Below are 15,442 nucleotides of genomic sequence, written 5' to 3'. Positions count from 1 at the left end.
TATTTTTCAAATCTAGTCTCTCTATATGGAACACAGAGAAAGATTCAGAGTTTATCATTTCACCTTGGTAGACCAGCTAAGTCCTGAATTTGCCCATGGAACCATTGATAACCTCCCAACCATCTGAAAAAAACCACTCCCTTCATTGAACTTTGAATTAAGGATTTGTCAGATAAGGAGAGATTGCTTTTCTAATACTTGGTTTTTGAATGGAGTTGTAGTTTTAAGTCTGTGCACATAGGTTCTGAACTTCCATTCACTTATTTCAATGTGAATCAGCAGTAATTCTGTTAAAACCAATGGAATTTCATTAAATCAGTCTCATAATCCAAACCCTTTATTGATTTGGGTTCTTAACCTATTTTAAATGTTATTTTTATAAAATCTTGGTGTATCTTTAAATCTATTCTTAAATCCACTTTAAGAATTCACAGTTAGAGTAACTCTCTAAGAACAGACTCATCTCCTTACATTTTACAAGTTAAAAATCAAAGAAGGTGAATACTCTTACAGACAGTTACTTACGAGCCTCAAAGAGGGGAGGGATTCTCTCTCCTGCAAAACTATAAAGCTTTCCAAGGGAAAGAGAAGGAGAATAAGAAATAACCATCCCTGTGTGCCACCCACAGGGTCATCTGTAGGATTTACGGGGTCCTACGCAGTATTATTAAACTGGTGCCCCTATGCCCGATGGCAGCCCAGGCTTGCACGTGTATTTTAGATAAGGGTGGTCTTTTTAAGGATTTATTAAAAAAATTATGTGTCTGAAAATCCAAGCATTTAAAACTAAAGATGAATACACAGATTGTGCATCTAAAAACCTATGCAAGGATTTTTTTTAGAGATGTGATTTTATAATCTTCAGCAACATACTAATGAAATATTTTTAAAGCAAGTTTTAAATTAAGTAAATAGAATAACATGTTGTGAGTAAACATTACAGTAATGCATAACCGTTTTTGTATATAAATTCAGAAACTGACAGTATATACCTGGAGGTTGGCAAATGCCTGTTAAATGGCTTCATTACCACTTGAATGGCTCTTTAATAGTTTCAATATTATGCTAAGTAATATTCAATATTATGCTAAGTATCAGAGGGGTAGCCGTGTTAGTCTGGATATGTAAAAGCAGCAAAGAGTCCTGTGGCACCTTATAGACTAACAGACGTTTTGGAGCATGAGCTCTCGTGGGTGAATACCCACTTCGTCGGATGCATGTTATGTTAATTGGTCTGGCAGGCTGGAAGGCTTTTTCACTTTTAAGTACTAGATCCCCTCCAAAGGAAGGCTCACCAGGCTGCAGCAGCCAGCTATGGTGGGAGCCTGCAGGAAGGGTCAGAACAGGGATAGGAAGAGGAGGGTGTGTGGACACTAAGCCCCGGGGTGCCCCAAATGTTCAGGTGCCCTATGCAGACATGTATGCTGCCTATGCCTAAGGACGGCCCTAGCCACTCATGCTAAACTTTGGCCATGTCTACACTTACAGTTTTGCAGCGCTGGTAGTTACAGCTGTGTTCGTACAGCTGTGTAGGGCCAGCGCTGCAGTGTGGCCACATTTGCAGCACTTGCAGCGCTGTTGGGAGTGGTGCATTGTGGGCAGCTATCCCACAGAGCACCTCGTCCCATTTTGGCGCTGTGGCTTGTGGGAAGGGGAAGGAAGTGTGCGGGTCTTTCCGCTTCCTGTTCCCGTGGTGCTTTGCTGCACATTCCGAGCAGTTTGGCGGCATTGTGAGTCTGCAGCGCGATTTCTGAGATTTCTGTTACAAATGGAGCCTGAGCTGCTGAGGACCTTGCTGATGAATGTTGCCAGCACATCACGCATGGCAGTGGAGCTATTCCTTCAGCTGCAAAGTGACAGTGAGGAGTCAGACGATGATATTGAAACGCCTGACGCTCAAGACACTCAATTGCTTGTGGCAGTAACAGACGTGCTTAGCACCGTGGAACGGCGCCTTTGGGCTCGGGAAACCAGCACTCAGTGGTGGGATCACATCGTCCTGCAAGCATGGGATGACGAGCAGTGGCTGCAGAACTTTCGGATGAGAAAAGCCACTTTCATGGGACTGTGTGCTGAGCTCGCCCCTACCCTGCAGCGCAGGGACACGAGATTGAGAGCTGCCCTGCCAGTGGAGAAGCAGGTGGCTATTGCAATCTGGAAGCTGGCAACTCCAGACAGCTACTGATCGGTGGCGAACCAGTTTGGAGTGGGAAAGTCCACCGTTGGAATGGTGCTGATGCAAGTTTGCACAGCCATTAATCTCACCCTGCTAAGAAGAACTGTGACTCTGGGGAACGTGCAGGACATTGTGGATGGCTTTGCACAAACAGGTTTCCCTAACTGTGGAGGGGCAATAGATGGGACGCATATTCCTATTCTGTCCACACCCCACCTGGCATCAGAGTACGTGAATCGCAAGGGGTATTTCTCCGTGGTTCTGCAAGCGCTTGTGGATCACCGTGGGCGTTTCACTGACATTTACTCAGGATGGCCTGGAAAGGTGCATGATGCACGCATCTTTCGGAACAGTGCCCTGTTCAGGAGGCTGAGGGCCGGGACTTTTTTCCCAGACCGCAAGATCACAGTAGGGGACGTCGAAATGCCCACTGTGATCCTTGGAGACCCCGCTTACCCCTTAATGCCATGGCTCATGAAACCGTATACAGGGAAGCTTGACAGGAGCAAGGACCGGTTCAACTACAGGCTGAGCCGGTGCAGAATGACTGTGGAGTGTGCTTTTGGCCGTTTGAAAGCCCGCTGGAGGTGTCTTTATGGGAAGCTAGATTTGGGGGAAAGCAGCATCTCTGCTATTATATCCGCGTGCTGTACCCTCCATAATATTTGTGAAGGGAAGGGTGAAAGATTCAGTGAGGAATGGACCTCCGAGGTTCGATGCCTAGAGGATGAATTTGCACAGCCAGAGAGCAGGGCTACTAGAGAGGCCCAGGAAAGGGCTTCAAGGATTAGGGATGCTTTAAGGGAGCAATTTGATGCTGAGAGCCAACAGTAATGTTTGGTGCCTTTGCTGTGCTCCTTTCTACCTTGGGGTACAATATTTACCACTTCCTGCAATAATAAAACGTATTGTAAAAGCCATAAAATCCTTTATTCAAAGTACAGTACATAAAAGGCCAGGGGGGTTAGGGTGGTGGACTGTACATTCAGAGGTTTGAATATGTCCTGTTTGGATTACTGTTCAATGTCTGCTGCACTTCAGGATTACTATGCTGCAGGGTAATGGGGGTGGAGTGCACAGGGTAAGAATTGTAGTTATCAGGGCTGGTAGGTGATCGTACAGGTGTTGGGGGCAGCTGGGGGTAATAAGAAACTGGCTGCTGGAGAAAGGTGTTTTGTGCAAATACTGGGGAACAAGAAAGAGAGCTTTGGGAGGGCTGTGGGTTATCACGGTACAGATCTGCCTGCATGGCTACGAGAGACTCGAAAGACTCAGTTTGGCGAGCCAGGAGGCTTATCATCTGCTTTGATTTTTTTTGGTAGCCAATTCCTTTCTCCTGCTTTCTGTTTGCCTCCACTCATACATTTTCTCTCTCCATTCCTGCGTCTTCCTACTTTCTCTGTTGTAGTGAATCATAACTGCTTTGATCAATTCTTCTTTTGATTTTCGCGGATTTTTTCTCAAGTTCTGTAAGCGACGTGAGGGCGGTGATCCGGCTGCATTAGTCAAGGTCACTAAAAAAAACATAGATAGAAACATGTAATAGACAGAGGCTACATTGTTTATTATCACACAGTGAAGGAGATTTTAGACTTTTTATAGCATCCTTCCCACATACCTAACAACACAGAGAGGCCAGGGAAACGAAGGCATGGCGAGCAATGGGGTGAGTGTTTCTGCCCCGACTGCACCTGGGAGGGGGAATTGACCGATGGGTCACTGTGGTTTATCTGCACTGGGTACAGGAGGTAGCTGGTGTCCTGCACAGGGGACAGTAGTGAACAGGAAGGTGGCGAGCTGCTGGCGGGGGGGTGGTCCACGTAACTGCCGGCCTGCTGGTGGGGGGGGGGGGGAACCAGAGCGCACCGCGGGGCTGGCTGCCTGCTGGAAAGGGGGGGGAAGAGACCGGAGCACACCGCGGGGCTGGCTGCCTGCTGGAAAGGGGGGGGAGAGACCGGAGCGCACGGTGGGGCTGGCTACGTGCTGGAAGGGGGTGGGGATACCGGAACGCACCGCAGGGCTGGAGGGGGGACCGCGAACCTGGCGCCCTGCACTCAAGTATCCCTAAATTCTCAACAGGGTTTCCTACTGCCAGATATATCACTGCTGCGTGTTACCTGGGAAGAGAGGGAGGGTCTTCTACAGCAATGTGGATTCCGCCCTGGCCCCTATGCAGCTTGCCTGTGTGCAACCATGGTCCCCCCACCCCTCGCTGCACAGTGGATCGGACGCGTTAACCTGACCGGGACAAGGACCACAGTGGCTCTCCCTATAAACTTGCGAAAGCACATTGCGCACGCTCTGGCTGCAACTTTTCAAGAGATTACCGAGGCAGATTACAGAGACGTGATAGAGCAAATCAATGGGCTATTCCACGTTTAGGCATGCATGCAGGCAGCCATAACCCAAACCCTCCTCTCCCAAAACATAAAAATCGGCTTACCCCGAGCACGCTCCTCAGCTTCTTCCTCACCAGCAACTTCCAGCTGCTGCGACTGGCTAGCCTCCTCCTGGCTTGAGAAGAGCTCCTGGCTGCATGCCTCCTGGGACTCCGGGGTGTCTCCCTCCACGCCAGTAACCTCACTGTCGGTTTCCTCTACATCCTCCCCCACTTCTCCCTGCTCTGAACTCTCCATCGTGCTCGTAGGATTGGCAGTGGGGTCACACCCAAGTATGGCATCCAGCTCCTTGTAAAAACGGCAGGTTGTGGGGGCAGCTCCTGAGCGGCGATTTCCCTCACGGGCTTTGCAGTAAGCACTCCTCAGCTCTTTTATTTTGACCCTGCACTGCAACGCGTCCCGTTCATGGCCCCTTCTCAGCAAGGACTGTGATATCTGCCCATAGGTATCATAATTTCTCCGGCTGGAGCGCAGCTGTGCTTGCACAGCTTCCTCACCCCAAACACTGATGAGGTCCTGCAGCTCGGAATTGTTCCATGCTGGGGCTCATCTGGGGCGTGGAGGCATGGCAGCTGATTGATTGATTGCACTCCACACCTGGCTGAGCAAACAGGAAGGGGATTTTTAAAATTCCCGGGGCATTTAAAGGTGGGGTCAGCTGAGCCCAGGGCAGTGGAGTGTGCATGATTACCAGAGAGGCTTCTAAGGTATGCTAGGATACCTCCTTATACCACAGAGGTCAATAAAAGCACTGGTGGGCGTCCACACTTGCTGACCAGCGCTGGAATCCCTACACCCGAGGCTCGACCGGGTGTACAGCCAGCGCTGGAACCAGGGAATTGCAGCGCTGGCCGTGCTTTGCAAGTGTGGCCACATCCTAAGTTGCAGCGCTGTAACCCCCTCACCAGCGCTGCAACTCTCCAGTGTAGCCATGGCCTTTGTAAGCACTGGTGGTGATAGGCTAAATGTTATGGTGAATGGCCTACTGAAGATTGGATACAATATAGTGTGAAGTAAAACAATTCTCATGTATTATACACAGGAAAGCTGTAATGAACAGGTTCAACATACAAACAATATTCTCAAATGAAACATAGTTAGGTTGTAGGTAGGTATTAAGTATTTTCTCACCTCTAAATTTTGTGTTTCCAAGAAAACAGTTTCAGGACTGTTTATGGGCCTTACAACCATTTGAGTTATTAATTAAAAGCATTTAATACATGCAGTTCAACATAAAATTTGAAGAAAAAAAAAACTCCACAATTTTTAAGTTGCCACAGTCCAGTTAGAATTCAGTATTTAGTCTTTGCATCTGGGATATTTTCAGCATCTGTTAAATGTACTTTCCTCTAATGCACTCCTACAGCCAGTCAGACAAGTGGGTATAACTCCCCTTTCCAACCTTCATAAGAAGTTAAGAACACACAAAAGTCTTGTCACACTGCTATCTCTATAAAGGATGTTAGCTAATCCTGCTTAGCTGTTTTTCTGTCTCCAGCAGATGCAGCAGCTCTTCTTTATGGTTAAATGTTCCTTTGCTAAAACTCTTTAATTCCCACAAGGCTTAGTTAGTTTAGTCTGAGGTGGTTTTTTTGGTAAAGAAATTATGTTTGCTTTTCCACCTCTTTTTCTCTCGAGTACCCTGTGACAGGCATTTTCAGTGTATCCAGTCTATCTTGCTTAAAAGAAGCAGCCTTGTAGTAAAAGTTATTGCACTGCTTTCTTTTTAAGTCTGAGAAGCCACAGCTTTAGGCTAGGCAGAGTTCCCAGGAATTAGCTGATGGGAACCCAGCAAGTATGCCTCCACAGCTTTACTGGTTTTTAATTCCCCACTCGGTTTCAGAAAGTCAGAACTTCTTAATACCGTAAGAGGTCTGTTGTAATCAAGGCAAAACAGGGAAAGGGGAAAATATTGCCAGAAGAAAAAAGGTAAGCCCTCTCTCAGGAAAATCTTTTGACTAGGAATTGATACAATTATTTTAATGTCATTTTGCACTACATAAGAAAGACAATAGAACATGGCTATTCCTGGCAAACAAAACTGGTTCACTTACATGAATACATTGCAAGTGGACACTCCTTTCAGGCTAGTATTGTGCCTTCTTTCTGACTCAACAGTTCTCAGCAGGCTGATGTTGACTTAGGTGCCTTGCTGGCTTCTAAGTCCATCTAGCTCTGCTAGGGATGTTCAGCCAATTCAAGACTGTAGGGTGACAAAATTGGGGCAGGGTGTGGGGGGTAATAGGAGTCTATATAAGAAAAAGACCCCAAAATCGGGACATGTGGTCACCCTATCAAGACTTTGACAAATCAAGATGAAAGTGCTTCCTCCCAGGTAATGTTTATCCCCAAGACCCTCTTTCTCCAGGTCTTCAATTCCTATTTAGCTGCACTCTTAAACTTTGCTTTCTGCCAGTCTCTTACAGGCAATATATTTCTTCCTCTTATCCTGAAAAGGAGCATTTCTCTCCCAGTTGGTCGATGTCCTCATTGGAAATGGAAATGGGAGGCAAAGGCAATGGGACTGGTGATGACCTTGATGGGGAGCTTCCTTCCAAAGGGGTAGGAAAATTCCTCACAGGAGTAAGAAATTTGCTGTACTTTTCAAGCTAGTTACCTGTACATTAAATCTGAAGGATGACTATGGTCAAACATAAAAAGAACTATTCTTCTTTATGGGTCACCATTTCACACAGGATATCTTAACCTCTAATGGAATGCTCACAGTAATAAGCATTGGTCACATTAAGTATACGGCAGTTTGATCCTCTTGTTTAAAAGAAAAGAGGAAAGTAATTTTGGTAGCCCAAGATAAGGTTTAGTATTTCCACACTGATAAAATAACCTGTTTTCCAAAGGATTGGGTAGCAGCCCTGCCAGTCTGATTTACTGAAGAATGGAGATGGAGCTTAAGAGAACCTTCTCATTCTAAGGTAGATGACTACTGGTATTTCTTACACAGCTATTGCCTCTTTTGATAATAGTTATTAAGTTAGATTATACCTGCCATAAAGATACAATTAAGCTGGGTTTTGTTTTTAGCAAAGCGATTCAGAAAGTAAATGTGAACATTTAATCCCAACAGAAAATTATTTTTAAAATTTATTAATTCAGGTGCAACAACATGGAAAAGTTGGCTGTACATTACCAACTACAGTCAAAATCAGGTTGGTTATTCAAACAAACAAAAAATTAGTGTTAAATTACTAAATTGTGGAATTTAACTGTGGGACTCTCCACAAAAACAGAAATAAACATGGATGAAACAGATTGATAAATAATCCTCTGAGTTCATTTTTTATCAAACAATGTCAAGCATCAGCACGTCAGTTGCAGCAAGCAGGCTGAAAGAGACTCTGATCTCTTGGTTTGGTCAAGATTACTGGTTTTCTTCTCAGATTCATCTTGTTTTTAAATAAATACTTTTCAGTGTTTAGACAGCAGTAGCACCTTATCTGTGATTTCATCAATCTTACTTGAAATATTGTTGTATTTAACTGAAATTCTCTCAAACTCCTGAAGTGATATTTATGATCCATATCCTGGCCTCTATAAGTTAAAAGTAACACAAACAAAAAACAAACAACCTAGGCATACAACAGTTCACTGAGAGTGAGAGGTAAATTGTAAGGGTAAACATGGATTCTGTTTTCATTTTAACATTGAGTTAATTATGTTGGAAGGCAACCACTCTCTGTCTCATACTAGTGGGAACTTAATAACTTGCCACTTTAACAGTCACAGGTAAATTACAGACTGCATTCTGGAACAGTGTCTTCAGTCCTTCCCCATGTGAAATCTGGCTATGCACCTGACAGGAGAGAACTTTGTTATACCAAAGAATGTGGCACCCTTTTTAATTCTGTGATCTGGACTAAATTCTACCATGAATTAAAGTAAAATTACCTTATCAAACTCATTTCAATAACACTGTGTTTCTTATTATTCCAACCATCTAAGGAAAATAACTTCCAATCATTCGGGTAGGTTCTGGAGTCAAGCTGTGGTATCTAGATTCAAACTGTGTAGACAGATGTCGTTATCATTACTGGTCTGACAGCCACAATTTGAAAGTAAAACTAGCTCCAAAGAGAAAAGCATCCACGAGAGAAAAAAAGTTACCTTTTACTCCTGGCTGTCCAGGCATAGTCAGTGGTAAAGTATGTGTAGAGTGGATGACATGTGATCCAATGGTCTTGCTTGCCTGCTGTGGTTGATGGTAAAGTTTTGGAGTATTGGCATTTTTCGCTGGGATTTGACAGAGTTTACCAGTATAATTAGGAGGGCACTGGCATTTATCTCTAGAACTGCACTGGCCACCATTCATGCACGGAAGGTGACAAATAACTGAAAGAGAAAAAAACCAGAAAAATACAGAGATGTTGTTAATTTCTCTTCACCTACGATTATTTTTAGCACTATCTGATGATACATAATGGTGCTACTGATAGCGGTAGAGAAGGTAGTTAGCTGGCTTTCCTTTTTCTGACATTTGTGGAATTGCTGTCCATTTGAGACAGGTTTTTAATTGCTTAGTGGCAGGGCCAAACACTCTGCTTATTACCTCTGTATGGTTCATGTGTCTGGCTCTCTTCACATCAAGCACAGTGTGTGTATTTCTTCCTTAGGAACCTAATTGATTATATTTCACCATATGACAAAAAGAATGCTAGGTTCAGAAGCATCCCTGGTGTAAACCCCTGTGTGTGGGTACCACTTCCTGGAAAATATCTCTCTTTCTGAAAACTCTGAGGCCTGTGATCCCTCTGGAGAGAGGGATAAAACCCTGCCAGATCAGACAATGCTGGGGGTGAATTTCCCATTTCCCCCATGTGATCTAGTTGTTCTTTGAAAATCTGTCTCCTATTTAGGGTAGCTTTATATATATATTTTTTTCTGACATGAGCCAATATTTATATAATAATAGATATACTATATATTCATTAGGATAATTAAAATGCCAATTAGTTTTATTCCAATAATCTAAGAAACATAAGTTCCAAGTTCTAAAAATACTTTAGCACCTACATAAACACCTACCTATGGCTGATAATTTCTGTGCCAACTTGTACTTTCATGTCTATATAATTTATCAGATCAAACATAGAAAATTTTAATATTAAGTGCAAGATTAAGTCCCCAAGCCATAAAAGTGAACATTTAACAATAAGTGGTCTTTTACATCTGAGGTTCATTCCATTCTAAAAATATAGCACAGTGTTTTAGAATCTACTATAATTTAGTTGTATTGTAAAAACTTTCAGAAACTAAATCAAGCAGAAAATACAAAAGGATGTTGCGCAGGATAAGCTAAAGCCATTTGTGTTATTCTTTTTACATAACAATAAGATTCTTGGAGACATAATATAGCATTCTCTTGTAAGCCATAATTTTTCTTTTTATGTCTTGATATTTTGCTAGATTTAAACTGTTTGATTGTATTGAATTACAAGGTAATTTGAAAGCCACAGCGTGTGGCAGGTTGTATGTGTACATTGTCCATACTAACCCAAGTGGTGTAATCTTTTGACAACCACTGCATATTGCTCTCTTAGAGCTACTATAAAAGGTCAGTACTGGAAAAAGAATGTGCATGTTGTGTGTTGTAACAAGATAAACTAGGAGATTTAGAAGTTTCAGGAGTTCCAACTGAGCTGCATAGTTCATTTGGAGTATAAAATGAATTGGAAAAATAAGCAATTGGATTGGCTCTTAGCAGAAGTATAACCACATTATATTGACAGGATTTGGAACTTGTTTGCCTAATCACTGGACAGATATTACTATGTTTACATTTGTATGTAGATAATCTAAAATGTTTTTCCATTCTATTATACAAATATATATTTAATAATTGTTGTCTGCTTATCTCATTTTCATTTTATAGGAACGGATTATAAAAGGACTACAAACTGTAGCACTATAAATGAGCATAAAAAGATCTAGCAGCTTTCAGAATACTGACTGCTTTAACCCATGTCTTATGGTGTGTACCAGCAATCTGTTGTTGTGGCTTAGCTGGAAAAAACAGCTGTCTTTACAGAAAAGTAGTCATTTCAGAGAAAGGAGAAATGTTTCTGATTTGAGCAGGGACTGAAACACACAAAATTGCATTTCCTCTTAAAGGTTTTTGGCATTTCTTAAAAAAATCAGCTTCTCTGTGAGCAGACAAAAATTAACACTTCTCGTGCAATAGCATGACATCAGAGGGACCTCAGGTTTCTGTATGTTCTGATCCCTTTACAGGATCGGGGCCTAAAACAGAATCATGTTTGAGTTCTTGCACAAGTAATAACTGTTCTGAAAATATTTTGCAACGAGGCAATGTGTGCAATGTTAATGTGATCTAAAACCAATATCACAAGGGAGTACAGTGAAAAATTCCAAATACAATTCTCTGTAAGGCTGCATGCATCAGCAGAGAGACAGTCTAGGAAACTAGAAAGAAGGAACTAGTATTCTCTCTGAGGCGCTCCTAAACCATAAGAAACCTGTCATTCTTGTCAGTTCTGTCTCTTTAGGTAATGAAATAATGGGGAAAATTCATCTCTCAGTTAAACCAGAGTAAATCTATAGTAACTCCTCTGAAGTCAACTGAGCTATTCTAGATTGAGACTAGTCTAATAGAGTAGATTCTGGACTCACATCTTAAATTGTTGGTTAATTTTTATTTTTTTTGTGACTAGGCTGCCCAGTTCTGCTGCTGTAATTTCTGCAGAGTTGGAATGACAGGATTATCATATGGATAAAGTGGACTCAAAAGGACAAGAGGTACTTGGGAGCAGTAGAAAGAAAACGGCTACTCTGGCCTCTTCTTTTTCAACCATCTGGGAAATATAGGTTAATAAAGAGTGAAGTGCCCTGGGGAAGAGACCTCTGCAAATATAAATTGATTTCAAAGCCAGTATTTGTTTGAACAGCTCACATTCTGGGCAAACACTTTTTTGTTTTATTTTGCCATTAAGTTTAAGGAACTGAAACAAAACATTGAGTTTTTTTGCATAAACACCGATGAGCAGCATCCAGACAAAGGACCTCCTGAAACTATAATCTGTTTATCCTTGGGCTCATTGTTATAATTGTATTTCAAGGAAAGGAAAACCTTCACTGTAATGATGGAATCACCTAGCTATTTATAGTCTAGTAATAACAATGTGGAGGAATAGGAGTATAAAATAACAAAAGAAATTTCAGTCTGCTGACAGATAACCCACAAGCAAGGGGGAAAAGAAGAGAGAAAGAGACTAATTTGCAAAATAAACTACTTGCTTCAAAATATACACAAACCAAGTTAGGTGCCAAAACTGTCCAACATCTATTAAGGATCCACCACTATGGGATGGAGCAAATCAAGATTTGTGCTTGATTCATAAATGAATCTATCATTTTAAAAGGTACCAGCTTTCATTTAAAACTAGGTTGGGGAATGGGCAAAAATTAAAAATAGTCTCCTGATCCTCCAGTGGTCAATTAGTAATTGGCTTTGATTTCTGTGAGTGTTACTAAGTGCTCTGGCCAGGCAATCACTGTTCAAAATCAGCCAGTCATAGAAGATTTGGTGAGACTCCCTCCATCTTGTGTCTTGGTGAGTCAGGACAAGTGATAGAAAGAGATACCTGGCCTGGGAAATCTTTAGTATTTGCAAGACAAATCCTGGTAAAGTTGCTGTGGGCATAACTTGCAAAGCAAAGGGGCTGGAATCGGGAGCGTGGAAGGTATGAAACAATTGAGACCTAGTTTGTCACTGTAATTACATTATATAATTTGTTTTCACGGCTCTAAACTCCTTTAAAGAGTTCCAAGTAAACTTAATACCGTAGTCAAGTTTGAAATTTTTAATCCAATCAAAATAATGTGCAACAAACCAAATTCCTGGGACCTAATTCCTCCTAATCCTCAGAAAATAGCCTATACTTATCTAATCAAGCCCTAAACATGGATGGAAACTCCTTGCCTGTAACAAAGAATCAGCTGAAGATGGCTGTCAAAAGTTTCCCATCTCCTTGTGTCCCTCTTCAAATACACACACAAGCTAATGCCCTGCACTTCCCCATTAATCTTTGCCTTTTCTTTTTACAAGTTAACAACCACTCAAATTTAGTCACATATAGAAGTACTTAATCCCAGAACCTTTGCATAAAATGCACAGGGCAGGCTCTCTCAAGAAAACTGCAATACTTTTAATTAAAAATAGTATTTACACTGGATACATAAGAAACTAGCAGATTTTTTTCTGAGGGTTCCAGATTGTCCAGCACTAATATATATGCAGAGATGGAGGCTTGTAATTCTTTCTCCTGTATTAGGAAAATTTGCTAAGCACTTAAAAAGCACAGGGAGTAGTACAGAAATACAATTTGTCATAGACTGGAAGAGACACTTGTTTTAACAGAAGTGACAAAATCAGTACACACTAAGTTCCTCTAACTCAAATTCTTTACATACCAGACATTTTTAGACAAAAGACCAAAGTCAGAGGTGTTCCCTTATATTCAAGACCTATTCCCATTTTCTGATTACAAGATAGCCTAACTAGGTGTAACTTGTACCTTCTGGCTCCTTGGTGTTTAAATTAAAGTAAGTGGTGTTATACTTAAATTGCATATTCCTGTACTCCCGTTTATTGTTTTTCTTGCTACATTCCTCTCTCCTGACCCCTCAAAAAGCTGCATTTCACCATATTAGATTCCTTTATACTTAGCAGCAAAGAGTCCTGTGGCATCCATGAAAGCTCATACTCCAATATGTCTGTTAGTCTATAAGGTGCCACAGGACTCTTTGCTGCTTTTACAGATCCAGACTAACACGGCTACCCCTCTTATACTTTATACATAGGGCATGGCTACACTTGCAGATTAAGAGCGCTTTGAGTTAAACCAGCCTTCGTGCAGTGCAGTAGGGAAAGCACTGCAGTCTGTCCACACTGACAGCTTCAAGCGCACTGGCGTTGCCACATTTGCAGCACTTGCAGCAGCAGCACTGGGAGAGGTGCGTTATGGGCAGCTATCCCAGCATGCAAATGACTGCTACATGCTTTTTAAATGCGGGGGGGGGACTAGAGTGTGACAAGGAGTGTGTTGTGCGTATGTGGGGGGAGAGAGAGTGTGTTTTTGGAGGGCTGAGAGCATGCCAGCATGCTGTCTTGTAAGTTCAGACAGCAGCAGACCTCCCCTTTCCCCCGCCTCTCTTGCTCTCTCACACAGCATTCCACACTAATGGTTGCTTCGTCTCGGAGCAGATAAGCGGCTGGCTGTGAGAAACAGAGCTTTCAAACAGCATATCCGCATTCCTACAGCGATTCAAAACAATGACAAGAGTGGCCACTTGACTTAAGGAGATTATGGGACATTTCCAGAGGCTGATTAGAGCGCAGTAATGCAACACCTCGTCCACACTGACACCCAGGAGTTGTAGCCAAGGCACAGCAAATGTTATTCCTCTTGCTGAAGTGGAGCACCGGAAGCGCTCTAGCTGTGGAGTCAGAGTGCTCTACGTGCCTTGCCAGTGTGGACGGAAAGTGAGCTAGTATGCCCAGGGCTGCTTTAATGCACACTAACTCGCAAATGTAGCCAGCCCTTAGACTAATGGCTCAAATTCAGAAATGATGGGTATGGAGGTGGCGGTTGTTACCTAGATTCATTCCTACTCATCAACCTGTAAGTCTAACAGAGTCTAAGCGTGTCTCATGTTACAAACACTGATCATGGAGATGGAGAGGGGAGAACAGAAGGAATAGTAAATTGCACCAATTTAATGGTACATTAATCTCTAGACTAACCAATATATTTATCCCCAAATCCATACAAATGGTATGTCTACGCAGCAATCAGAGGTATGATTGCAGCACGTGTAGATATACTCAATCTAGCTTTCATCAAACAACAATAGCAGTGAAGTCATGGCAGCAGGAACTTCAGCATAGTCTGTACAAGCTTGCCTGGAATCCTAGGCATGTATTCAAGAGCAGCTAGCCTGTGCTGAAGTCTGTGCTGCTGTGGCTTCTCTGCTATAGTTACTTGAGCTAGTTCAGGTATGTTTACACGGGCTGCAACTGTGCTTCTAATTACTGTGAAAACATACCCATGGACAAAACTCTTTTTCTGAGAGATGATTTAATGCAGTACCTAGATGATTATTTTTTAAAGGTGAATATATAACAAAAATATTAGTGTTGGACATAAAGATTTTTTCCTAATATAAGCCCAATGGCCAGAAGCACCAGAGAGGGAAAAAGCTCTGTATCCCATCTATTGGCAAAAAGGGTAAAGTGCTACAAGAGAGAGCTTTGTTTGCATAGGCTATCTATCTACACTTCCGACTACTGCTACTCGCTGACCCAAACAGTGAGTGGGGTTTGGTGGGGGAAGTGGGGCAGCCAATGGACTATTTCTTGTGGGACATTCTCACTGGCAGTGGGAAGGGAATGAGGGACTAGTGCCAAAGTTACTGGAAAGGAGCATTTTACTCTTTATTCACATATATATTCTGTTTCTGTGTTTTCTCAAGTTAACGACTATGTTCCCTTTCCACTAATAAAGATTTCCTTATTTGTCTAGTCTCAGAGTGCTTGCTAGTGGGCAAGAGGGTTTATTTAGTTTTCTCTGGTTTCAAGGTTTGCGGCTCTAACCAGTTACATTATTGGTGACGAGGGACCCTACATTTACTGAAACCAGCCCTTTTTGCTTCCATTAACCACCTGTGTCATGGTATAATTCCCCACTCTGAACCTTAGCGTCCAAAAGATGGGGTACCAGCATGAATTCCTCTAAACTCAATTACTAGCTTAGTACTTGTAGCGCTGCTACCAACTAGGAATTTCAGTGCCTGGTACACTCTGGTTCCCCCAAAACCTTGCCTGGGGACCCCC

At 42.5% G+C, this 15,442-nt stretch overlaps 1 protein-coding gene across 7 annotated transcripts in view; it reads right to left on the bottom strand.

The window, feature by feature from the left end:
* Positions 1 to 15,442, bottom strand: part of LTBP1 (latent transforming growth factor beta binding protein 1) — a 364,113-nt gene that overhangs the window by 203,787 nt on the left and 144,884 nt on the right. For all 7 annotated transcript variants that reach the window (XM_030557132.1, XM_030557134.1, XM_030557133.1 and 4 more), the window contains one exon: positions 8,698 to 8,922. In XM_030557132.1, coding sequence (XP_030412992.1) covers positions 8,698 to 8,922 — 225 coding nt within the window. The remainder of the gene's footprint in view (positions 1 to 8,697; positions 8,923 to 15,442) is intronic.

This window comes from Gopherus evgoodei, chromosome 3, assembly GCF_007399415.2.
Source record: "Gopherus evgoodei ecotype Sinaloan lineage chromosome 3, rGopEvg1_v1.p, whole genome shotgun sequence".
NCBI lineage: Eukaryota > Metazoa > Chordata > Testudines > Testudinidae > Gopherus > Gopherus evgoodei.
The sequence above is the reverse complement of the archived record's forward strand: the minus strand, read 5'-3'. Positions and strand labels throughout refer to the sequence as shown.